The 26,486-nt window shown below is 45.8% G+C and overlaps 1 protein-coding gene across 1 annotated transcript in view; it reads right to left on the bottom strand.

The window, feature by feature from the left end:
* CACNA2D3 (calcium voltage-gated channel auxiliary subunit alpha2delta 3) overlaps nucleotides 1-26,486 on the bottom strand; it is a 798,772-nt gene that overhangs the window by 455,210 nt on the left and 317,076 nt on the right. Inside the window, exon 7 of the mRNA XM_055079897.1 lies at nucleotides 21,868-22,030. Coding sequence (XP_054935872.1) covers nucleotides 21,868-22,030 — 163 coding nt within the window. The remainder of the gene's footprint in view (nucleotides 1-21,867; nucleotides 22,031-26,486) is intronic.

Genomic DNA, 26,486 nt, shown 5'->3' on the forward strand with positions numbered 1-26,486 from the left:
GCTCCCTGACTTCAGACTATACTACAAAGCTACAGTAATCAAGACAGTATGGTACTGTCACAAAAACAGAAATATAGATAAATGGAACAGGATAGAAAGCCCAGAGATAAACCCACACACATATGGTCACCTTGTCTTTCATAACGGAGGCAAGAATATACAGTGGAGAAAAGACATCTCTTCAATAAATGGTGCTGGGAAAATTGGACAGCTACATGTAAAAGAATGAAATTAGAACACTCCCTAACACCATACACAAAAATAAACTCAAAATGGATTAAAGACCTAAATGTAAGGCCAGACACTATAAAACTCTTAGAGGAAAACATAGGCAGATAGCCTATTCTGTGGTATGCAGGCCTCCCTCTGTTGTGGCCTCTCCCGTTGCGGAGCACAGGCTCCGGACGCGCAGGCTCAGCGATCATGGCTCACGGGCCCAGCCGCTCCGCGGCATATGGGATCCTCCCAGACCGGGGCGCGAACCCGGTTCCCCTGCATCGGCAGGCGGACGCGCAACCACTGCGCCACCAGGGAAGACCCTACCTAGCCTATTCTGAATGATGCAAAGAGGAAGCCAAGGAAACAGCTGTGTCTAAGTATGGGTATAGCTACACTTTTTTAAATTATTGCAGGTGAAATCATTCTTTAATTATATTTATTTTTTGACCACCATTCAAAATATATTTTGAAATCAACTTGGCTTTTTCTATTGTAACATTTATATATTGCTGCATAACAAAAGGTAGCAGCTTAAAACAGCAAAATATGTTATCTTAGAGTGTCTGTGGGTCTGGAATTCAGGAGTGGCTTAAATGGGTCCTCTGTCTCTGGGCTGCAATCAAGGACTGTGGTCATCTAAAGGTTTGACTTGGGGGATATCCACTTCTACTGATTATTTTTGCAGGCCTCAGATTCTTGCTGACTCTTGGCAAGAGTCATCTGTTCCTTGCCTCATGAGCCTCCCTACAGGGCAGCTTACAACATGGCAACCGGCTCCCCTTCAGAGCAAGCAAAAGAGATAGTGCAAGAGGGTGAGACAAGAGACACAGACTTTATAACCTAATCTCCAATGTGACATATTTTTTCTGTATTGTATTTGTATCAATCATTAGGTCTAGTCCACACTCAATTTACTCAGCCATAAAAAGAAACGAAATTGAGTTATTTGTAGTGAGGTGGATGGACCTAGAGTCTGTCATACAGAGTGAAGTAAGTCAGAAAGAGAAAAACAAATACCGTATGCTAACACATATATATGGAATCTAAAAAAAAAAAAAAAAAAAAAAAAAAACAGAAAATGGTCAGAAGAACTTAGGGGCAAGATGGGAAAAAAGATGCAAACCTACTAGAGAATGGACTTGAGGATACGGGGAGGGGGAAGGGTAAGCTGGGACAAAGTGAGAGAGTGGCATGGACATATATACACTACCAAACGTAAAATAGATAGCTAGTGGGAAGCAACCGCATAGCACAGGGAGATCAGCTCGATGCTTTGTGACCACCTAGAGGGGTGGGATAGGGAGGGTGAAGAGATATGGGGACATATGTATATGTATAACTGATTCACTTTGTTATAAAGCAGAAACTGACACACCATTGTAAAGCAATTATACTCTAATAAAGATGTTTAAAAAAAAGCAACACAATGAGATATCATTTCTCACACACTAGGATGGCTATAACCAAAAAAAAAAAAACAGATAATAACAAATGTTAGCAAGAATGTGGAGAAATCAGAACCTTCATCCATTGCTGTGGGAATGGAAAATGGTGCAACCACTTTGTAAAATAATCTGGCCGTTCCTCAAATGGTTAAACACAGGGTTACCATATGATCCAGCAATTCCATTCCTAGGTATACACCCAAGAGAAATCAAAACATATGTCCACAAAAAACTTGTACATGAATATTTTGAGCAGTATTTTCATAATAGTAAAAGGTGAAAACAACCTAAATGTCCATCAACTCATGAATGCATAAATAAAATATAGTATATTCCTACAATGGAATATTATTCAGCCATAAAAGGAATGAATACTGATATATGCTACAACGTGGTTGAATCTTGAAAACATTATGCTAAGTAAAATAAGCCAGTCACAAAAGATGACATATTATATTACATTTATATGAAATGTCTAAAAAAGGCAAATCTATAGAGACAGAAGGTAGACTAGTGGTTGCTTAGGGCTGGGAAGAATGGGGGGCTAGGTGTGTGATCCCTAAAGGGTACAGTATTTCTTTCTGAGGTGACGAAATATCCTAAAATTGACTGTGGGGATGGCTGCACATATCTGTGAATATACTAAAAACCACTGAATTATATACTTTAGGCAAATTATATTGTATGTAAATTATATCTTAACATAGCTGTTTAAAAAAAAGAAGCTCTGAGTGATTTTAATCAGTAAGTAGACTGAGATGAAAACCATTTCCCCACCCTCTGCTGCCTGGACTCTCCCCACGCTCTCTCTCTACAGCGCAAATAGTTACTCTGGTTCCTTTATATCTTCATGATGCTGGCTATGAAATGAATCAGTTCTGGACTTTGTGAACTGCTGTATTTGGGCCAAATACACTGACAAGTTAGCTGTGTGAAGCCCCTGCCTCATCTGCCTCCAAGACTAAACACTAAGGCCAGCCCTCCACTGCTGGGCCAGACCTTTCAAGCTCTCAGGACGGAGAAGTGCCTCTTCTTGGTATCCTAGTGTGTTACCATGTGAGAAAAGGTGGGCAGACTGCACTGCACTAAGGCACTTGTGAAATATCAGCTGTTGCACATGTAAACAATCCCAGTCCTCTTAAATATCTATGTGGAGAGTTACTGGAACCATTAAGAATTTCAACTATACTTTTAAGAACCCAGCCTCCTCACCACTTCACCATTTCAACTTCCACAGTACTGCAGTCCCACATCTTAGTGTTTTTATTTTCAACTCAGACACACCAAAACATTACATATTTGTTCAAACACCTTGCTTTGCTTTTCGGCTGGCATTGCCTTGGCCCCAGGTATCTCCCCACCTCCATCTGAGGCTGGACAAGCCCCTAGTAGCCTCGACTTAAGCCATTCAGTGCCAGCACATGGTTGTACTTCTCACCAACCAAGTTAATAATCACTCCCCATTTAAAATCAGATCTTGGTCTCCATCCTTTGTCAACAGAATATTTGACTTAGATTTCTGTCAGCTGAGCTAATATAAACCACATCCTTGCAGAGACAGAGAATCTCTGAAACAATTCCTCCTAGCTTGGTCATTCATTATACAGAAATATATGCCACAGGCCTGGAAATGGAAGATAAAGCTCTTTCTGGCACAACCTGAAAGTGCATTACGTGCTTCCTATGACTAAGCTATTTATTAAGAAAAGGGGGCTGCTTAAAATGGGAAAAGTGTATTATCTCTGCTGCCGAGTTGTCTGAAAAGGGGCCAAAGCTCAGAGCAGACTCCCACTGTTCAAAGGTCTGACTTCCTCATCTGGAATTTGCTCTGGTGTGGGTCTGCTGGTCTTTAGATTTTGATTCCATGAAGATTTTGATTCTATGGCCATGCCTGCCTTTCAAATGCTGTTATGTATGACCAAGAACACAGCGAGATCCTGGCATGTGAAGGGGAGTGTGCACCTGACTGCATCTGGGCTGAAGGCGATCCAGGTCCAGTCCCATCTCTGTGAAGAGTGCTTCTTCCTTGGCAAGAGTCACTACTGTTAGCACCTGGAGACGGACCTCTAATTTATTACCCCATCCCTGAGGAGCATCTTTCTTTAGTGATGAACTTGGCATGTGTGGAACAACTCACCGTCACAACAGACACATCACAGATGTGTGCCGGTGTCTCCTTTCTCACCACCCATCCCGCCATGAAAGCTAGCATGCAGAGGTCCCTGCCTGCAGACCCATGGGGAGCCACTCATCACCCTGTCTTCTGTGCGGGCGGCATTAGGGCCCTGCACCCAGGAAGGTTCATTAATTTTCCACCCTCATCCCCCGAGTCCTTTTCTTTACTCAAGTGACAATGTACTTGTTAATTCCTAACATCAGCTATTAAATGTCATTTTCAAACATTTTATGTGACTCTGAATTTGATGGATGAAGATGGCTTTTCCTGTATAAGTAAAAAATAATCACCAAACCCCCAGTCCTGCTTCCTTTTTTAGCAACTCAAGTGAGACTTGGGAGGGAAAAATAAAAAGGTGAAAAAGTGTCAAAAGATATTTCCTAGCTTGACAGTTGAAATAACTTCTAGTCAAATCTTCTTCGGTGAACTCCTTAGAATGTGCTACAGAGGGAAAGAAATCCAAAACTCTAGAATGAAATGTGTCAGGATAAGTGGAGAGTGTTTCTGGAGTCAGATGATCAATAATACCAGTCAGAGAAGGAACTAGCCAGTGGCTGAGGCCCAGAGGAGCCCCTCCCTCCCCTCTTCCCCTTTCCCCCTCCCTGCCCTCCCTCCTTTGTCCGCATTCACTCTCTCTCTCTCCCTCTATCACTCTTTTCCTTGCTCCATCCTACCATTCTCCCAGATAGCTTCCCCCATCCTGCCACTGCGATCCTAGGCCTGACAGAAGATGACTCTCACAGAGGTTAACAACTTGATCAGTCTGACAGCCAGCAGGTGAAGGAGTGGGGACTGGACCCCAGGCCTTCACTCAAAACCCCCCAGGATACACAGCAGCCTTAATGCTGGCTCTACACTGGGCAGTGAGAGAGTCTACCCCCCACCCCATCCACCTTGGTTTAAAACAAAGAAGTCTCCACAGACCCAGTCACTTCCTGGAAAGACTCCACCCAGGACATTTATGGAAGCCTGTTGTGTTTTGTTAGAAGGATGCCAGGCCTTTCTAACCCCCATATGAGAACCCCAGGGATTGTGAGGGATACAAAGCTGGGATGTACATAGCCACCCTCGTGCTCTCTGCCAGGATGCCTGGGACAACCCTAGGCTCATTCCTGGGCCGAGTTGGGTCCTGGCCCACTAGCCATGAGAAAGCCCCGGAGGTCTCCTCAGCCAGCTCCGAAGGCGTGTGGACCAAGCAGAGTGGCGGAGCTGCAGGAATGCGAGACCAAGGCCAGGAAGCCATGGGGTGCATGGAGAGCCAGGAGAGAGGAGGCAGAAGGCCTGGGCCCACTGCGAGGCTCTCAGGATTCTGCTCAGAGAAGAGTCAGAGCCCCAGGAGCAGAGAGCAGACACATTTACCCACTCTGAGGTCACTGCCAATGCACCTTGTTAAACTGTAGCCAACAGAATGCAGCACCGCTACACCTGGGCAATACTGTGTCTGCAACCTGTATGGCAGGTGCTAAGCAACTATAATGCACATCAGCCTCAGCCCTGCAGCAGGGCCCACCTGCGATTCCAGGCCCTTAGTTGTAAGGAGATACTGGGGTGGACAACGGGCACTGGGGAGGGGGCCTTGGAGCAGTGGCTATTCACCAAGGACACACATTGTTTCAATATTCGAGGCACTGACTCAGCCACACCAATGCTTCCTGGCTGGAGGGTGGTCCTGGCAGCAGGAACTGTCATTAAGAACTAGCCATAGCGACACTCTGATCTGGTTATAACCAGCTGACCCTCATCGTGAGTGAGGAAAAGCCAGGGTGTCAGGTTTCTCCGAGGTTCCCTCTCCTGGGAGGCTCTCGTTGCTCATTAAAGCATGGCAGATAAGGCAACTGACTTGGGAGTCAGGCAGACCTGCATCTGAATTCAGACCTGGACAAGTAACTTAACCTCCCTGAGCCTCAGTCTTCTCATCCATAAAATGGGTGTGCAATGGCAATAATGGTGGCTAAGACTTTATGAGCCTTCTGATATGCTAGAATGTCTGTCTGTCTCTGTCTCTCTCTCATCTAGTCCCCCAAAAAACTCCACAAGTTGAGTTGGGTACAGTTATTCTCCCCTGAGACACAGAGCGGCTAAGTATTTTGCCTGAAATCACACACAGCTGAGTGGTGGCGCCTTGATTCTAACCCAGGCTGTCTGGCTTCAGAGCCCATCCACTGACCCACCAGATCTGATTACCTCCTGCTCATGGGGGTGCTGAGGGTATCCAGGGAGACGGTGTAGATTGAAGCACTCACCACGGCACCTCCCCACGGTCAGCCCACATGGGGCGGCTGCTGTCTTGATTACCTATTGTTATCCCTTGGGAGACAGCTCGGTGGATTTTATGTTGATACCTGCTGGATTTTTCCCTCAAAAAGAGTGAACAAAATGAAGCTTCTCTGTGAGTTCAGTGTTTCTTACTCACAAAACTGACAGTTCTGTTCTTTAGTATCCTTGTTTTCATTCAACACAGTAGCCCCAAACTGTACTTAAAAAACAGTGCCTTTGGGATGAATGAATATGAATGAATATGAATATCACTCAGCTGTTTGCTGGACTCAGTTCAAGAGAGGGTAGAGCAAGAAGGACAAAAGAAGAAAAGACCCTTTGGCCTGGTGTGGGGATGGGAACAAAGTTGATCTGGCCACTTTCAGTACACCCGCTTCAAGTCTTCTTTGAAAAAAGGAGAGTCAACTGGCAAAAAGGAAAAGAATAAAATCCTTATAAATGGATGCATTTAAGACACTGGGATATTCTGTCTCAAAAGGGAGATATTCCACTGATGAGTGACAGGTGGGGAAGGATCCTGAGACAGGTGCTAACAACAAACTTAAGAAAACAACAGAGGGCTTCCCTGGTGGCGCAGTGGTTGCGCGTCCGCCTGCCGATGCAGGGGAACCGAGTTCGCGCCCCGGTCTGGGAGGACCCCACGTGCCGCGGAGCGGCTGGGCCCATGAGCCATGGCCGCTGGGCCTGCGCGTCCGGAGCCTGTGCTCCTCAACGGGAGAGGCCGCAACAAAGGGAGGCCCGCATACCACAAAAAAAAAAAACAACAAAACAAAACAGAACATGTTACTGACTTGACCTAAGGGTAGTCCGTTAAAGTGAAAAACAATGAAAGAAGGTTTGCTTTCTTTCGTTTGCGGTAAGAGTTTAAAGAAAACAACAGAGATAAGAGCAGAGAGTATGACAACCTATTCTTGAAATCCAAGAGCATATTCCAGAGCACTGTAAAAACTTACTAAGCAAAGAGCCTCTAGTCAGTCTTTAAAGTCTGGTTTAGGAAAAAGCAAACCACTGCCACCCAATTATGTGCACACCTTAGGAGGGAGGGCTCGGCCAGGTCTCCCTTTTCTCAGGGCTCCCGCACCAGCTGAGGAAACCTCCCCACTATCCTCCCATTGATGGCCCGTCACAGGCACCTCTTCATCTGGGCTCCCAAGGCACTCGGTTCTGCTATTTCCCCTCTTTCACTCTGCCTTTGATGGCAGTGAATACATGAAAACCCAGCCCAGAAAAGTCTCTGAAGGACAAGAACGGTCCAACTTCCCGGCACCCATCACTGGGCTTTGAATAAAGCAGACCCAAGGGAGGACAAGCCCACATGGACTCAACTGCAGAGGCTCTGCTTCAAAGCTCTAGTGGGAAAACCACAGATTTGGGGCCAGAAGACTTTTAACTCCAGTCTGAGTTCCATCATGTAGAGTTCTACGCCTTCAGTCTCTCTAAGATGTGGATCAATCCACCTGCCAAAAGATAAAGTCACAGTGTGTTGCATTTATCTGAGTATGGAGCTAGGAAAATATCTACCAACGTAGGTATGCGACAGTGCAGCAGCAGCTGTTGAGGCAGAGACTGCTCAGGGGCTGTCCTACTGCCACGGAGTAAGAGGGAGAAAAAGAGAAAAGATCAGCAATGTTCAAAACTGACTCTCCCACTTCAGAATGGAAACAGAATGCATGATGGTGGCCCTTTAGAGATAACAAAATGGAGCTGCCTGCATTGTGCAGAGAATGACATCTTGGAAAATAAGGCAACCACACTGTTCTTACTAGAACTCTACCTGAAATATATGAGGCATGAATTTTTGGGTGTCACAGGATTCACAAGCAGGCATTTGGAGGAACTGGTAAGCACTGAACAGAGATACACCTGAGAGCTGGTGTCCTATCCTCACAGCCCACCTGTGCTGCCAACACTCTTCAGGTAGTGAAGATGCACGCCAGGCATGAGGAGGGTGCCTGAGACAGGGGGTAGAGCAGAAGGGACCAGATACCTTAGTCCTGAGCCTCCGTCAGACAACCCCTCACCTCCAGAGGGTCCAATGAGGCTCAGGAACAGCTGCTTCATAAAAAGCCCTCTTGCAGGGTACCTGAGACAGTGCCGATGAGAGCACAGCAAGACTGCTCAGCTGCCTGCCTTTGGCTGGAGAATAGAAAACCTCACTTCTATCAGTGTGACCCTTGGAAACACTGAGATATTCTTTCCCAAGTGCAGAATGTTCTTCATATTTGAGGCAGGGCTTCCCCATGTATGTGATACCCATCAGTGGGTGACTGAAGCATCATGGAATCACTTTAGAAGGAAACCAATTCTCTTTTCCCAGGCCAACATCGTTTGTTTGAAAATAACTGCTGCCACCATAGGGACACAAGATGACACTAAATACCATCTCCAGCAAAGGCAGTGTCTGCACATGAACGACTTACTCCATGGTCCTCCTACCTCCAACAAAACCACTGTCAGCCACATCCACCAAAAGCTGAAAGGACTAGCAAGTGGAAGGCCATTAGCAGTGTACACACAGATGTGTTTCCTTTCATCAAATAGATGTGTACCTGAAAATTATTTGTAGTTGAGTAGCTTTTGTAAATCAAGTTCTTTTGTTCTTTTGTTTTTAATTCCTAAAAAAGCAACACATGTCCCTGGTAACACATTTGAACTGAAGAGAAGGGTAGAAAGTGGAAGGTAGGTACTTTAATTTCCTATACATCCCTCTAGAAGCGTTCAGTATATTCAACCATTTATGTATACCCTTCAAACACACACACACTCTCTCTCTCTCTCTCTCTCAAGTATTGTACTATGCATTTTCTTCTACATCTTTATCTTTTCCTCTACATCTTGGTCACTTATTGGCATACCCTTGAAACCTATCACCTGAACACATGGAGCTACAGTTCTGAGCCTCCGAGTCCCAGGAACACCAACTCCTTCTGAGATGTCAGTGGTTGTTCCAGGATAAAAGGACGCCCTCATCAAAGAAGTTTGGGGAAAGCTGCCTCATATAATTAAATGTTTTTCTGTCTGATAGAAACTCCAATTCCTTGCATATCTCATGGACACAATGGACTGCCAAGAGTGACAGACTTCACATGGCACCTCCTTCCCTTATTTCATCCCAAAACATTCTTTCAAGGACTGCTTACCGACATCTTGTGCAACATGATCTCTCTTTGGGATACTCCCAGCCCTGCCCCAGCCTTTACCTAAATTATTTCCTACCCTCCCTTCAAGCATCAGGCAAGCTCATCTTCTTCAGGAAAACGTCCTCAGACCATGGCCGTCCATCACCCCTGGTTCACCCCTGGTCCAGGCTGAGATGCTCTGGGACACACTCTCGCTGGACCAAAGCTCCGTCCATTGTACTCCTTCTGGTTGCATTAAATGCTCAGTGGTGTGATTACTCCCCATCTGCCTCCCTGCTGGCCTAGAAATGTCATGAGAGCACAGGAAGCGTCTGCTCATTCATCACCACCCCTAATGCCTAATGTCGGCCACACCAGAGGAGCTCTGTGTGCCACACCAGAGGAGCTCTGTGAACATCTAGTAAATAAATACATGAGGGGCTTCCCTTCCCTGGTGGTGCAGTGGCTAAGAATCCGCCTGCCAATGCCGGGGACACGGGTTGGAGCCCTGGTCCAGGAAGATCCCACATGCCACGGAGCAACCAAGCCCTTGAGCCACAACTACTGAGCCCGCATGCCACAACTACTGAAGCCCACATGCCTAGAGTCCGTGCTCTGCAACAAGAGAAGCCACCGCAGTGAGAAGCCCGTGCACCACAACAAAGAGTAGCCCCGCTCACTGCAACTAGAGAAAGCCCGTGTGCAGCAACAGACCCAACGCAGCCAAAAATAAATTTAAAAAATAAAAATAAATAGATGATAGTGGTGTTCCCAGAACCCAACTCTGCAAACGCCACTCCAGTCCCTACAGAGGAAGAATTCACTTCTCCTAAACCTACTACGGTGACCTTTCTGGTGAGGCAAAGAGCCTTTGTGCATGTTGAATCACTGCTTCCTTACTCACTGGTCTCATGTGCACTTTGGTACGGCAGGTTTGCAGGATTAAATGTGGAACCGCCTCATCTCTGACAGAAATATCCTCAACACGTGAGCCACTGGGACATACTGACATTATGATACAGAATTTGCCTTACATTTTTAAAACGACTTTCTGCTGCAACATTTATTTTGATCAGGGGAAGAGACTGTGAGTGCTTATACAAAATAAGACGAGTTTTCATGTATGATAGAGTTCCATATGGTGGGAAGAAAATAGCACGATTTGACAAAACAAGAGTCTTCCATTTGCCTCACATGTGAAGTGTGCACATAAACAGGTAGGACACAGCTAACTGAACATGCGGGCACAGCCACAGGGCGGTGGATGTAGTGCCATGTAAGACAGAGTCTGAGGAGGCAGGGTATCCAGGAGGTGCTGAAGGCAGTGTTAGGGATGCAATGCTGACTTGCCCATTTTACTAGCTGAGTCATGCTGACCAATCTCTAAGCCTCAGTTTTCTCATCTGGAAAATGGGAATAATAATTGTTTCTACTTCACTGAGTTGTGGGTAGAATTGTATTATATTAGATCATGCTTGTGCCTGCACATCATAACGACCACATAAATGTTACCTAGAGGAAGGAAACTGAGACACGGGAATATGGGTGGACTAATGCACAGGTGAGTGTCTCCAAGGACAATGGCTAGTATGTTCTGGACAGAAGAGTCCATAAGCTTGGAGCTGGGAAGAAGGGAAAGAAAGTGAGAAGTGAACAGGAAGATTTCCTTTACTCCTTCTCTCCCCTGCAAGAGGAGGCTCACCAAACAGCTGAGGCCCCCAGAGACTTCTGAGAGCCCCAGGTCCCATATAAAAGGAAAGCAAAGAGTGTTATCTCAAACCCTACGGCATTTAACTGACAATGACACCAAGGTTCTTGGCAGCTGAGAAGAAGGACAGGAAGACAAAGAGCTGCGCCCTTCCCCCGCCCCAATCCAAGCACAATGAGCAGGGGGAAGGTGGGTGCAAGTATCAGGGACTGGCCGTATATGCAGAAGATACTCATGGGCTTCCCAACCCCAAGCAACTCTGGCTCCACACTGTTTTCTGTTCATCGAATTTCTTGATGTACAACTCCAGTGATAAAAGGGTTTCCAAGGTGCAGGAAGAAAAAGAATGTCAATTTGTTCAGTGTCATAGATACTCCCAGGCATAGGCCCTGCCATTGTGGGCTTTACACTATCATCATTCTTATAACAGTACTAACAAAAGTCACTCTTAGTAAGCTCTTACCACCCACTAGCCACAGGGCTAAAGATTTAATATATATTGTTTTCATTTAATCCTCACAAACCCTATGAAATAGGTGTTACCATAATGAGTACTTAACAGATGAGCAAACAGCATAGCCTGAGCCCTTGTGGTGGCAAGGGTCAGCATCAAGGCAACAACCGCACATCACACTCACACCCAGACCCCACGCCTATGAACAAGCCCCTGACCAACCCAGCGCATGCGGGGGAGGGCTGCTGAGGAGCCCAGGGACGACTGCAGGACTCTGTGTGTCTCCCCTGTTTCCAAATTCCTGAAGGCCCTTTCTGCATTTCCTCAGCAAAGCAACCTCTTTCTCATTATTGGGGACCTGTGGCATAGCATGGCTGATTGAGTCAGTCCAGGGATAGTGGTTCTTAATTATTTTCCCCACTGGAACACATCTGACCATGAGCCCAGGCTGCAACATTCACTGCTGTCATTTCCAGAGTGCTGAAGATGGTCCCTCCCTCCCAATCAAAATACAGATCAGAAAGTAAGCACCTAAGTGTGATGTTAGCATAGGAATGACCTTCAATTCCCTCTAAATCATCAAAAAAAAAAAAAAAAAAGAAAAGAAAAACAAATTACCTACAAACTCTGACTCTCTACTATTTACTGTGACATTAGGAATGACCTTCAATTCCCTCTAAGTCATAAAAAAAAAAAAAAAAAAAAAGAAAAGAAAAACAAATTACCTACAAACTCTGACTCTCTACTATTTACTGTGACATTTCACAAATGTAGAGAGACCAGGTGAAAAAAGAAAACACTGTTAGTATATCATTTCTGCTCCTGCATTGTCCTTTACTGCCCTGGCCCCTCCTTTTAGAATTCCTCTAGCCTAGATTCAGCTCCTACCAATCGCAAGCCTCCATCCTGATTTCTATTATTCTGAAAAAAGAGATAATAAAAAATGCAAACATATTAAAAGACCCTGAAAGTAGTATTATCTCATTAGACAAACATCTAAGACTATTGTCTTCAAAGGGAACCCCACCCCCCCAAAATCAAATGCACAGAGAAGTAGAATTGACAAACCAAAAGCAGAAAAAAGAAACCCAGCAATCTGTTTGTCATGACCTATAGTAGCGTAGGACTAAAGTACTCATATAGTGATGCAGGTTCAAGAAACATCTGTGGAAGATCTTTTCTATTCCAGCCCTTCTGCTAAGTTCCAAAGGGAATGAAGAAAACAGAGCCCCTGCCTCCAAGTTCAAGGGGGAGACAGCCCAGTGAAAAGGAAAGCACCAAACCATGGGGACATAAAAGAAGGACAAGTGACTGTTCTGGAGAGGAGGGCTGAGGCCAGAGGGCAAGACCAGGCTCTAGGAAGCTGCGCTGTCAGGAAAGGGGAAGCCTAGCTCTGCAAGAGGAGAGCAGGCTGGGGGGAGGGCAGAGCCCAGGGGTACGCATTCAGGGAGTCAGAGTCCTGGTCTCGTGAGCCGGAGGAGGTGGAAAGGGGAGGCCAGTGAAAGAGGGCAGGAGCCGGTGTCGGTTTGTGATGATTTGCACGTCATCCTGCAAACAGTGCTGAAGGAAAGGGCAAGTGTGTGCTGGGCTTGGGCAGGGCCACATGGAACCCCAGCCCCCGCCCCCAGGGGCAGGAGCTGGAGACAGTTTAGCATGAGGAGTCAGCACGTACCAATCAAGTGTCCCAAGGTATGGATGCCGCGCCGGGCCCACACCCTTATCTCTGCTAATGCCCAAAATGACCCTTCACACCTTACAGATGGGGAGACTGAGACTCAGCGCATGAAACGTTTTTCCCCAGACCACCGAGCTGGCACTCACAGAAGTTCGAGGCAAGTCCAGGCCTGCCACACTCCAGAGGCTCCCCAATGGTTCTGAAAAGAGCCTGGAAATGATTCAGGACAGGGACAATGGGGAATGTACAGGTCAGTACCAGGGTGAAAGGGGACCAGAGGGACAGGAAAGTGTTTCAGAGAGCCTTAGGTGGGAGCCTTAGTGGGAACTCCCTTCTCACTTGCTTTTCAGGAAACCATCCACCAGCACCTAAAGTCATGCATTTGAGTTTCACCCCATTTAACATGCCAGACCTGACCCTAGAACAGAGTGTGGGAGGTTGGTTTGGAATTCTCTCACAGTAGGTTGTGGAGGATGGCAGTCCCTACCTGCTGCCTGTAACACACCGGGTAGTGGTAAGTGAGATACTGCAGCTAAGGTGCTCAGTACAGAGCATGCCTCTCAGTAAGTAATCAGCTCATTCACTCATTCATTAAACAAGTTCAACATCTGGGTTAAACATAAGCCTAAGCAGAGGCCACAGCGAGCCACAGAACATCCTCCTTCCACTAACACCACCTCTGATGAGATAATAGAGACCCAAACCTATGTGTACACACATACACATCTTCGCAGACCTATGTTTGTGCTATGCCCACATACACAGTCAGAAATGTGAAGGAACTGCCAAAAGAGCTTGAACTCAGCCTCTCAAATGGTGAATTTTAAGACAGAGATAGTCACTCTAGGACATTAAAATATAATTTCCAAACTAGAAGAGAAAAATGATGAGTACTTTGGGATAACAACTGTGGGGTCACTTCAGTGGCACTATCATCTGTATATCTGGCCAAACACTCTTGTCCTGTCGTGCTCTCACTGATGAAACAGGGTTGGGGACATTCATCTGGCCGTGGGGGGCCTGCAGGTGCCAAAGGGCCATGTGATGGGGAGGGTCCTGAATGTCCTCTAGAAGTGAAGCAGTCTGTACAGGCCTGATCCTCTGACCCTTACTCAAGATTCCAACTTATGGCCATAGCACCATCACCTTCAGTTAGTGCCAAAAACAGGTGTAAAAGCAAGAGTCTAGCCTACTCCAAATGTTTAGCTCAGAATTTTAAGGAGAAAACAAACCATTTAGAGTCCATATTTGTTTTTGACATCCTGGAGTCAGTTTCTTTCTTTCTATCCTTCTTTCTCTCCACCCCACCTTTTCTCTCACTCTCACTCTCTCTCTCACACACGTGCGCACACACACACCCCCCCAAGCAAAGGGAAAAGAAAGAAACAATTTTTAAACACAGCTTTTAAAAAGGTTCATGAGCCTTTTTGCACATCAAATGGCTCCTAGAAAACCTCTTAATGATTTCCATGTAAATGAATCAGAAACATATGGATTAAATTTCCCTTAAAATATACACATGTAATTAAGGGGAAAAGTGCTTGGCAAAATGCATTTTGCATTTTATCAAACCCCGCATTGGAAAAATAGGTTGAGACATCTGACAAATCCAAACCCAGCAATCCTGCCCATCCCTATGGCAGCCTGGGACCCAAGTCCACCAGGCTAGACCCTCCCCTTCCTTGGGCTTTTCAGAAGAACCTACTAGATTGTAACACACAGGTTGGTTCCTCAGGCTCTACAGTGGTGGTTATGAGTCTCTCTTTTCCTGGACCTGTGTTCATCTTCAGGGGCTGGGCTCCCATACACAGGAGAGCTTGCAGCCCATGCTGGCCTGACTGGGCACCTTCCTGGGATGTCTAGAAGATGAAGGGGTGGCCTCGGTCATGCCCTGCAATTCACACCTCACTCCACCTCTGCCAAGCAGTGAACCTCTCCCAGGTTCTCCATTACTGGTGGAGGAAAGGGAATTGAGACTGAGAGCTATTCCCAGCGTCTTTCACCTGTACGAGAACCAAGTGAGAAGTTTTTCTAAATTGCTCCCTTCATTCATTTGCTCACCTGGCAACAATTATTTATTGAGCACCTAACTAGGTGCAAGGTACCATGTTGAGGCTGGCAAGTCATCAGAGAAGAACACAGAGAAGGTCCCTGCCCTGGTGGAGCTGATGTTCTTGCTGGAGTTCACTCTCTGGGGCCCGAGGCCCAAGGGCTTGCACCTTCACCATCCAGTCTGGGCCACACACCATTCCTCTCCACTGGGCCTTCTCCGCACCAGGCCCTGGACGACTCCTCCTCTCCCTTCTTCCCTCTTCCTCAGTGTCTGGGCCCAGTGTTCCTCTGCAGACCTCTTCCCAGCAAAGCTCTCAACCATATTTTACCTGTCTCCGTGGTTTCCATGAGCTTCTGATGGCCTCCACAGCCTCTCACCACCTGGCCAGCCCTTGGAGGCCCCCAGAGCCTAACCTTTCTGATTCCTCCCCACCCCAAGTCCCCATGGACACCACACTCCCTCATTGTTAGCGTCCCAGCCCCATGCCCGCCCACCCTGACACCTGCTCACTGTTTAGTACTTCTACTGGACATGCTTCCCTCCCAACCACTCCCTTCCCGTCTAACTCCTTCCTCTCCACCTCCTCTCAGGGAGGGCTTTCTTGGAGCCCCAGGACCAGGCCCGGCCCCCTGCTACATGCCCCTTAGCACCATACTCTGCCTGCCCATCCCCTGAACATGACTTGTTCAGCATCTGTCTTCCCGCTCTGCTCAAGGAGCAGGGTCCACATCTTTCCTAGTTGTGGGCGTATCTCTAGAGCTCGGCACAGTCAACATTTGATGAATGAAGGAAGGAAGGAACGAAGGAACGAATAGATAAGTGAATACTTTATAGAGGCAATATTCTGCTTGTCCTCCCTGCTATGTCCCACTTTCTGTCCCAAGCAGACAGTCACATCAAGGATGTTTGCAGGGCTGATATGCAGACGCTACATGAGTCAGTACCTCTTCCCAGCTCACGTGGGAACCTCAACTCATTGGAGTTATGACACTGGGTATCACGGAGGGAAGAGGAGGCATGGCCAGAGAAGGGTCTGGGGTCTCACTACAAGGAGCAGGGCCCAGGAAGAGTTGGAGCTTCAGAAGGAAGGCTGGTGATGGATGGGCCCAGGGCTGGTGTTCTCAGCCTGGGCAAAAGTTCCCAGATCCCAAGGTGACCCAGAAGTAACTGAGCCCCAGACACTTGCGGGAATAGGTACCCATCCTCTCACAGCTCATGGTCAGAGAGGCAGCCAAATAAGCTGGACTCCTCATCAGAAAATCTAGGTCCACTTGCCATGGACCTTCCTACCTATGTGACTTGGCCTCTCTGACATTTAGTTTCTTCATCTGAAAAAGGGAGATGAGAATATTGCCTGACCTCCCTCAAGGGGCTGCAGAGGGAAATAAAATGAGGCCACAGTGGTAAAATGATACCAGAGTTTAAACTGGTTAACTTCTAAAATTCACATTTTCCTTTATACAGCCTGAAACTCCTGGAGACTAAAGCTACTACTTTTGCCTCTTTTCTGCTTGGGTCTAAAACACTGACATGCTACAGGATTCTTTCCCTCCCTTCTCTCCCCCAGCCAAACTATAGAATCATTTGTGTTTAATGTTATCTATGGGCACATTTTTAAGCCATCACCTTTTTTCTTCCACTTTTATCATGTCTTTCCTCTGTCTCGACAGCACCATGGTTACAGCACAGTTATGGGGAGGAGGAGGGTGGGGAAGCAAAATGGGATAAGGAGAAAGGGGAAAAACCCCAAAACAACACAGAATCACCGAAACTGCCCTTTTGTGTTCCTTAGCAACCACATGAGACAAAAGAAGCAGAAGTTTAGGGTCAAATTCTGGCCAATTTCCAGTTCTTGGATTTCAACCACTTTAAAAGAAAAATATTTGGGAGCCAAAGTATTGTCTTTTCCCTTATAGACACCCTTGAGAATAATGGCTCACAGACCAGCAGCCCAGGCACTGGGGTGGCATGTGGTCCAGAGAGGACACAATTAATGAAAATGCTGGGTTCTAACCCTGCCTCTACCAGCTGGGGAACCTGTGGCCTGTTGTTATTCCCTCTGAGTTCAAGTTCTTCCTGTCTTAACCATAATTGCCTCTGAGAATCGAACAAGTTAATACAGTGATAATCACAACAGAATGCATTGGTCTTCATCGAGTACCAGACTCTCTGACAGGCTACCTGTGCTATCTAACTGCAACCCCATGACATGGGTCTTATTTCCCCTCTAGCAGGTGACAAGAGACGAGGTCAGTGGGCTAGCCACTGCATCCCAACCAACACGAGCATTATTCTTGCTGTGCTCATGATAATCCTATAAGGTCAGTACTGTCATACACATTTGACAGCTAAGGATGCTGAGGAATGGAAGGAAAGAAAAACTTGCCTAAGCTTGTGTACTGGGTGGCCTTCTCAATGTTTAATCCTCACCAAAACCCGCTGAGAAGGTGACTGGGATTATCATCTCCAGTTTCTGAATGAGGAAAATGGGGCACAGCTATTTCATGCAGTCACAGATGCATGGCTGGGGTCAGCCATGGTGGCCCGCGGTCCTTACCAGGCTGGCTCTGGCTGTGGCTCTGGCCCCTGGCTGCCCTCTCTCAAGACCATTTTCTAAGCCTTATTCTCTAACTTTCTGGGAGAGTCTGTGAGCCACCCAATGTCCTTTCAAAAAGTATCTTTTCCATTTAAGTCAGCCAGGGTATGTTTCTGTTGCTTGCAGGCACCATGGAAAAATGACAGCCCAGGTGACATTCCCTACCTTATCCACTGTAGAAAACCCGTTATGTAAAGAGCATGGTGCTCGGGGCAAAGGAGGGCACCAAGCAGGCTGAATCAGCAGAGCCCCTGCCCTCGGAGAAGGAAAAGAATGCATGCAATGTACTTCTAGAACAAAGTGATACCAGAACAAAGGACCAGAGTCACTTACAAAACAAAACCTTAAAGGAATTGAAGAGGCTGTACTGAGCTGGTTTTTAAGAATGAGCATTTGGATAAGCAATAAACAGGGAGGCAGGGATAACAGAAATGAACAACAAGATACAATGGAGGAAAGAGAAAGGCGTACTCAGTGAACAGAAGGGGCTCTCACCTGGCTAGACAGAGGTGAGCGGCGGGGATGAAGGGGTAGGTTGAGGGCAGAGCATATTTCTTTCATACACACATATACAAACACACATATACCCAGATACACACACACATTGTGTGTGTAGGTGTGTATGTGCACCTACATATGTGCCTGTGTAAATTTTATACCACTTCAACCTAGAAATTACTTAAAAGAGTTCAGCTTTATCTGAATCCACTGTCAGACCATCCTCAGGTCTCACAAAAGCATCCTGCCCCATGCTTTACTCCTAGAGGAAATGGATTGTTCACAGCTTCTAAGGCATGGGCAGCTAGTCTCCAAAGATGTCTCAACAGATGGTAAGACTCACAGGCCGGGGACGCCAGAGCAGCCGCTCAGCAAACATCTGCTGGTTTCAGGAAGAAGCTGCTACATCAGGCACCATGAGGACCCTAAGACACATTTCTAAAGACTCCAGACATATGTCTCTTTGAATTCTCGCGGCCAATAGGTCAGTTTGCCCTTATGTCACCAACTCTGAGCCTGCAATTTCTGTCAGCGCCTTCGAGAAAGGCACCTCAAGCACAGAGGTGAGCACTGACCTGGCTGAACAGCCTGGTTGCAAGGCCCTGCCGAGGAAACAAAAGAAAAGCAGATTGCGAAAAGAGGTAGATTTTATCAGCAAGTTTCATCTATGCCTAGAAGTTATGCCCAAGAGCACAGCACACAGCAGCTCCTAAGCAAGTATCAAACCACTGTGCTATGTGCCCATGGGGGTTCAAGCTGCCAGGGGAGCATGGCCCCCTGTACTGGTTTCCTTTGTTGGGGGCAAGATTTCTAACCCAGGAACATCTCAGCTAGTGACCAATCTCTGAGCATGTGTTTTGAGTACATGTCATGAATAACTAGATCTGAGCTGGAGAGCACTCTAAACATGAAATACATTTCTGCAACATGAAAAGAAAAAATACTATTTGGGGCTGGTTTGAATTAGGTAGAATGAGACAGGAATTTTCCTGAAGTCCCCTGCTCTCTTCCTTGGGCAGCTACTCCTTGCCTGGCAGAAACAAGACATAGTGCCTGGGGGCTTTAGCCCATGACCCACTGCCTGGCTGGGGGACCACTGTGTCTGAGTAGGGGAGCTAAGCAGACCTCATGAGGGCTGCTGAGGATGACATTAAATAAAATTATCTACCTCTATGGCTCAAAAAATCTGACTATCTATTATGATTCTGCCTAGAGAGACTTGCAGTCTGTGTGATCAATGGCAGTACTGGTCCCCTAGTGCTGCCACCACGGAAAGGTACAATTATGCCTTTAAAGCTCAAGGTGCAATTAAATCTCTATAATGGGGCTAATGGTTCAGGCAACCTTGAAGCAGTTGCCATATTTTAAAAGATCATTCTGAATTGTTTTATGTCTGGAATTGCTCTGTAAAATCTGAACTTTTCATCTTCCGTTGAGAATGTATTTAATGCTGAGAGAACAGTCTTCTTGCAGCCACACTGCACAAAAGGGGGTTTCCTTCTCATCTGGCAGGATCCCCCTGGAGGACTAAACTCTACCGGACAAAGCTGAGCTCAGCCCTCTAAGGCTTGGGTTCTTAGGAAATTGCTTTCTGAGGAAGAGTCCAAAGTGAAGATCGGTCACAGGATACAGTCCAATCCAGAGCCCACTAGGGGCAACTCAGACTGACATCACTTCCTCTGAGAGAGAGAAATGAAAAACATGTGGCAGCTCACAGGAGCAAGTGGTCAGGTCCCCTCTCTGGAGCTCCCACTGCCCCGGTCTTTCAGTAACTGTGGCTATAGCAGGTGACACATGGTATCCTATGATCTCTTTTACCTGTCTGGTCCCTAAATTCACTATGAACCTCTCAAGGAAGGGGCTGCATCTGGTTCACCACGGGGCCCCAATAACCATCAGAATAATTAATGGATGGGGTACTGCCTCACAGAACATTAAGGATGGGTAACAGGTCAACCAGGAAAGGGAGACATTAGATATCCAGGCCCAAAGGACAGGCACGAGAAGAACACTACAGAGATGGTGAGTTGGAAGCTCTTTAATCACTGACCAAGCTCTTTAAACAGTAACCTAGAACAATTTAGAAATGCAATTTATATTCATGTTATTTCCCAATAAAAATGATGACAACTAAGATGCACAAGGCAGTTTCCACGAGCAACAGTTGTGCTGAAGATGCTTAGGTATCATTTCATATCCTCACAATAAACCCCTGAGGGAGGCAGTATTCTTATCCCTATTTTACAAAGAAGGAAACTGAGGCTCGGGGAGGAAAAGTTACAGAGCCAGCAAAAGGATGAGCAGGATTCAAGCCCAGAGCCCGTCTCGTAACCACTGCTTTCCTGCCTGTGATACTGAAACTGGCCCCCGATATTTCTAAAACATCAATAGCTTATAACGGAGTAGATTTTTACTTTGAAGATGCCATGGCTTTCTAATTTATTTTTTGGGGAAGACAGCTCTTTGTTTAGGATCCTCCCAGGTATGACAAAGCAGAGCAAAATCCTACTCCGTAACGGTGAGGATGAGAAGGTAACATCCTCAGTTAAATTCTTTGTACTCATCATCTGTTTCATCCTCACAACCACCCCGTGAGGTAGATGTGATTATTATCCACATCCTAGATATAAGGAAACTAAGGTCTAAAGAGACAAGGTGGTCTCAGCCTTTCAAGGTCACAGCCAGTAAGAAATGGAACTCAGGATCTAATCAGAGGCCGTCTGCTGCCAGAGCCCAGTCCTTGGCTATTATAATCCCAATTCAAAGGGGCAGATGGGAATTTGGGGAAAACAACTCTAGAATCTATAAGAAGACTGGATTTGAAGAACACAAGCCTGAAAACAGGGAGCCTCATTAAGATTCATGCTGCTGAGCTTCCCTGGTGGTGCAGTGGTTGAGAGTCTGCCTGCCGATGCAGGGGACACGGGTTCATGCCCCAGTCCAGGAGGATCCCACATGCCGCGCAGCGGCTGGGCTCGTGAGCCATGGCCGCTGAGCCTTTGCATCTGGAGCCTGTGCTCCACAACGGGAGAGGTCACAACAGTGAGAGGCCCACATACTGCAAAAAAAAAAAAAAAAAAAAAAAAGATTCATGCTGCTTTGTACTCTGAGACCACAAGTGATTCCATGGTAACCCTAGGAGCTACAGAAGCCTCAAATAACATCACAAGGAACGGAGGAAGAAGAGAGAAGGCTCTGTACGCTAGTGCCTGCAGGTCCAATGCGGTTATCTGTTTTTGTAGATTAAATGTTTTCTTGGAACCAGCCAATATACATATTATCTGCTGATTTACATATTACCTATGTATGGTTGCTTCTGTGCCAGAACAGCAGAGCTGAGTAGTTGCAACAGAGACTTTGTGGCCCACAAAGCCTAAATAAGATATTTACTATCTGGCCCTTTAAAGAAAAAGTTTGCCAACCACTGGACTAAAAGTTAGAGGGCCTGATGCAAACAGGAGCCAGGAAAACAGCAAGCCCAGAGTGTCCAGGCAGAACAAGCACACATATCACCCATCCAGCTGGTGCCAGACACACCCAGCTTATAATTGTTTTTCAAAAAAGCATGATATCCCAAACCAGCCAGCCCTGCCCCTCACGTCCTGCCCTCTCTACCCTCCAAAAGGAGCAGCAGCAGTGAACCTTACCTTTGTTGTACATGTTCGTTGGCACTTGAACGTCGCTCAGGCTGATGTTCACAGGCAAATTATTAAAATGGTCATTTGGGGCTAAGATGAATTCCTTCCCCAGCTCCAAAAAATTCCCATCTTTGTCCCTTTCATTTATCAGCACGGCATTGAAGTATTCGTACTGAAAGAGAAAGTCAAACAACATGACATGTGGATTAGGGAAGAAGGCTGTGAACTCAGACGGACCTGGGTATGGCTGCAGGCGGGCTGTCCCCTACGCTTGTGGATCCTGTTCTAGTAACATAATCTGTAAGTCTTTCACACCATCTACAGCTGCTTTTGCATAGGTGTGATAGCACCATATAACTATTTTCCAATGTCATTAAGTACTCTTGAAAAACATAAATTTAAGAAGCTGCTTAGTACTTCCTTATGTGAATATAGAGAAAACTGCCCCAAAACATTTTAATTCTTTAAAGTTTGAAGACAGATCCTGCCTTTATTCAGCCTACCTTTAAGTAGAAGGAGGCTGGAAAAGAACAAAAATTAAGTAAATATATAATATATTAGATAGTCACCTTGTTGTTCTAAGTGCTTTCCATATGTTAACTTATTCAATTCTCCTAACGACTCTATGAAGTAGGTTTTATGAGTATTCTAACTTCACAAATGAGGAAATTGAGGGAGAGAGAATTTATGTACGCTGTCAAAGATTACACCACCGATAAGCAGAACCAGAATTAAAACACAGACAGTCTATTTCCAGAGCCTGTGCACTTAACTGCTGTGCAGTATTGCAAGATGGTAGATGGTAGGTGTGGTTGGAATTATCAGAGCAGGAATTTAAAACAACTGTAATTAATATACTAAGGGCACTAAAGGAAAAAGTAGAAAACAGGTAAGAGCAGACAGATAAGTAGAGAGACAAATATTCTAAGAGAAATAATCAAAAAGAAATGCTAGAAATCAAAAACACTGTAATAGAAATGAAGAATGCCAATGGGTCATCGCCGGCCTGGATACAGCTGAGGAAATAATCAGTGAGCCAGAAGCTATGTCAGTAGAAACTTCCCAAACTGAAAAGCAAAGAAAAAAATTAATGGGAAAAACGGAATAGAATATTCAAAAACCACAGAACAATTACAAAAAGTGTAACAGATATGTAGTGTAATGAGAATACCAGAGAAGAAAGAGAAAAGGGAACAGAAGAAATATTTGAAGTAATATTTCCAAAATTAATGACAAACACCAAACCACAGATCCAAGAAGTCCAGGGAAAATCAAGCACATGAATATTAAAAAAAAAAAAAAAAAAAATCTACACCTAGGCATGTCATATCCAAACTGCAAAAATCAAAGACAAGAGAAAATCTTAAAGGAAGCCAAAAAGAGGAAAAAACCTTACCTACAGAGGAACAAGGACAACGATTACATCAGACTTCTGTTCAGAAAACATAGAACCAAGAAGAGAGTAGCACGAAATACTTAATTTTCAAAGAAAAGACCTAAAACCTAAAATTCTAGAATCCAGAAAAATTATCCTTCAAAAGTGAAAAATAAATAAAGACTTCTTCAGACAAAAATTAAAGAAATTTGTTGCAAATAGATCTGCCTTGCAAAAAATGTTAAAATTTCATTAAAGGGAGGGAAAACTACACAGGTCAGAAACCCAGAAAAGAGTGTTACAACAGGAATAAATGAAAGTAAAATATTTAATTTTCTTATTCTTAACTGACCTGACAAACAGTTTGATCAAAATAATAATAGCAACAAATTGGATTATTATAGTTATGGATAAGTGAAATGAATAGCAGTGTTATACTACCCATGAAGTGGTACAAGATTATTTGACAGTGGACATGAATTAGTTGTAAATGTATATTGCAAACTATAAAACAACCACTAAAACAATTTTTAAAAGAAGTATAAATGCCAAGGAAGGAGAAAATACTATGTTATGTAATATGCTCAATTAAAACCAGAGAAGGCATAAAAAGAGTAGAAGACCAAAAAAAAAAAAAAGGGCAATGAATAGAAAACAGTTACAAGTATAGTACATATTAATCCAACTATATCAATGCTCACTTTAAATGTGAAGGGTCTAAATAGATTAAGTAAATGATAGAGATGGTCACAGTGGAGAAAAAAGAAGAACCAACTATGTGCTGTCTACAAGAAACTCACCTTAAATATAAAGAACAGGTCGATTAAAAGTAAAGGGATAAGAGAGAAGATGGCGGAAGAGCAAGACACGGAGATCACCTTCCTTCCCACAGATACATCAGAAATACATCTACACGTGGAACTGCTCCTATAGAACACCCACTGAACGCTGGCAAAAGACCTCAGTCCTTTCAAAAGGCAAGAAACTCCCCACGTACCTGGGCAGGGTAAAAGAAAAAAGAATAAACAGAGACAAAAGAATAGGGACGGGACCTGCACCAGTGGGAGGAGCTGTGAAGGAGGAAAGGTTTCCACAAACTAGAAGCCCCTTCACGGGCGGAGACTACGAGTGGCAGAGGGGGGAGCTTCAGAGCTGTGGAGGAGAGCGCAGTAACAGGGTGCGGAGGGCAAAGCCAAGAGATTCCTGCAGAGGATCAGTGCAGACCAGCACTCACCAGCCCGAGAGGCTTGTCTGCTCACCCGCCGGGACGGGCGGGGGCTGGGAGCTGAGGCTCGGGCTTCGGTAGGAAGCCGGGAGAGGACTGGGGTTGGCGGCGGCGTGAACACAGCCTGAAGGGGTTAGTGCACCACGGCTAGCCAGGAGGGAGTCCGGGAGAAGTCTGGAGCTGCCGAAGAGACAAGAGACTTTTTCTTCCCTCTTTGCTTCCTGGTGCACGGGCGCGGAGCTGCCGAAGAGGCAAGAGACTTTTTCTTCCCTCTTTGCTTCCTGGTGCGCGAGGAGAGGGGATTAAGCGCGCCGCTTAAGGGAGCTCCAAAAACAGGCGCGAGCCGCAGCTATCAGCGCAGACACCAGAGACGGGCATGAGACGCTAAGGCTACTGCTGCCGCCACCAAGAAGCCTGTGTGTGAGCACAGGTCACTTTCCACATCTCCCCTCCCAGGAGCCTGTGCAGCCCGCCGCTGCCAGGGTCCCAGGATCCAGGGACGGCTTCCCCGGGAGAGTGCACGGTGCACCTCAGGCTGGTGCAACATCGCGTCGGCTTCTGCCGCCACAGGCTCGCCCCGCATCTGTACCCCTCCCTCCCCCTGGCCTGAGTGAGTCAGAGCCCCCCGAATCAGCTGCTCCATTAACCCCATCCTGTCTGAGCGAAGAGTAGACGCCCTTGGGCAACCTACGCGCAGAGGCGGGGCCAACTCCAAAGCTGAACCCCAAGAGCTGTGCGAACAAAGAGGAGAGGGGGAGGTCTCTCCCAGCAGCCTCAGAAGCAGCGGATTAAAGCTCCACAATCAACTTGAAGTGCCCTGCATCTGTGGAATACCTGAATAGACACCGAATCATCCCAAGTTGAGGAGGTGGACTTTGGGAGCAAGATATACTATTATTTTCCCCTTTTTTCCTTTTGTGAGTGTGTATGTGTGTGCTGCTGTGTGAGATTTTGTCTGTATAGCTTTGCTTTCACCATTTGTCCTAGGGTTCTGACCGTCCCATTGTTTTTTGTTTTTTGTTTTTTACTTTAAAAAATTTTTCTTCTTAATAATTATTTTTTTATTTTAATAACTTTATTTTAAAGTACTTTATTTTAGCTTCTTCCTTCCTTTCTTCCTTTCTTTCTTCCTTCTTTTCTTCCTTTCTTTCTTTGCTTTCAATTTTTTTCTCCCTTTTATTTGGAGCTGTGTGGATTAAAGGCTCTTGGTGCTCCAGCCAGGTGTCAGAGCTGTGTCTCTGAGTTGGGAGAACCAACTTCAGGACACTGGTCCACAAGAGACCTCCCAGCTCCATGTAATATCAAACAGCGAAAATCTCTCAGAGATCTCCATCTCAACACCAAGACCCAGCTTCACTCAATGACCAGCAAGCTAGAGTGCTGGACACCCTATGCCCAACAACTAGCAAGACAGGACCACAGCCCCATCCATTAGCAGAGAGGCTGCCTAAGACACCCCAAAACACACCACCAGACGTGGTCCTTCCTACCGGAAAGACAAGATCCAGCCTCATCCACCAGAACACAGGCACTAGTCCCCTCAACCAGGAAACCTACTCAACCCACTGAACCAACCATAGCCACTGGCAACAGACACCAAAAACAACGGGAACTACGAACCTGCAGCCTGCAAAAAGGAGACCCCAAACACAGTAAGATAAGCACAATGAAAAGACAGAATAACACACAACAGTTGAAGGAGCAAGGTAAAAACCCACCAGACCTAACAAATGAAGAGGAAATAGGCAGTCTACCTGAAAAAGAATTCAGAATAATGATAGTAAAGATGATCCAAAATCTTGGAAATAGAATAGACAATATGCAAGAAACAGTTAACAAGGACTTAGAAGAACTAAAGAGGAAGCCAGCAACGATGAACAACACAATAAATGAAATTAAAAATTCTCTAGAAGGGATCAATAGCAGAATAAATGAGACAGAAGAACGGATAACTGACCTGGAAGATAAAGTAGTGGAAATAACTACTGCAGAGCAGAATAAAGAAAAAAAAATGAAAAGAATTGAGGA

This window comes from Physeter macrocephalus, chromosome 18 (assembly GCF_002837175.3).
Source record: "Physeter macrocephalus isolate SW-GA chromosome 18, ASM283717v5, whole genome shotgun sequence".
Taxonomy (NCBI): domain Eukaryota; kingdom Metazoa; phylum Chordata; class Mammalia; order Artiodactyla; family Physeteridae; genus Physeter; species Physeter macrocephalus.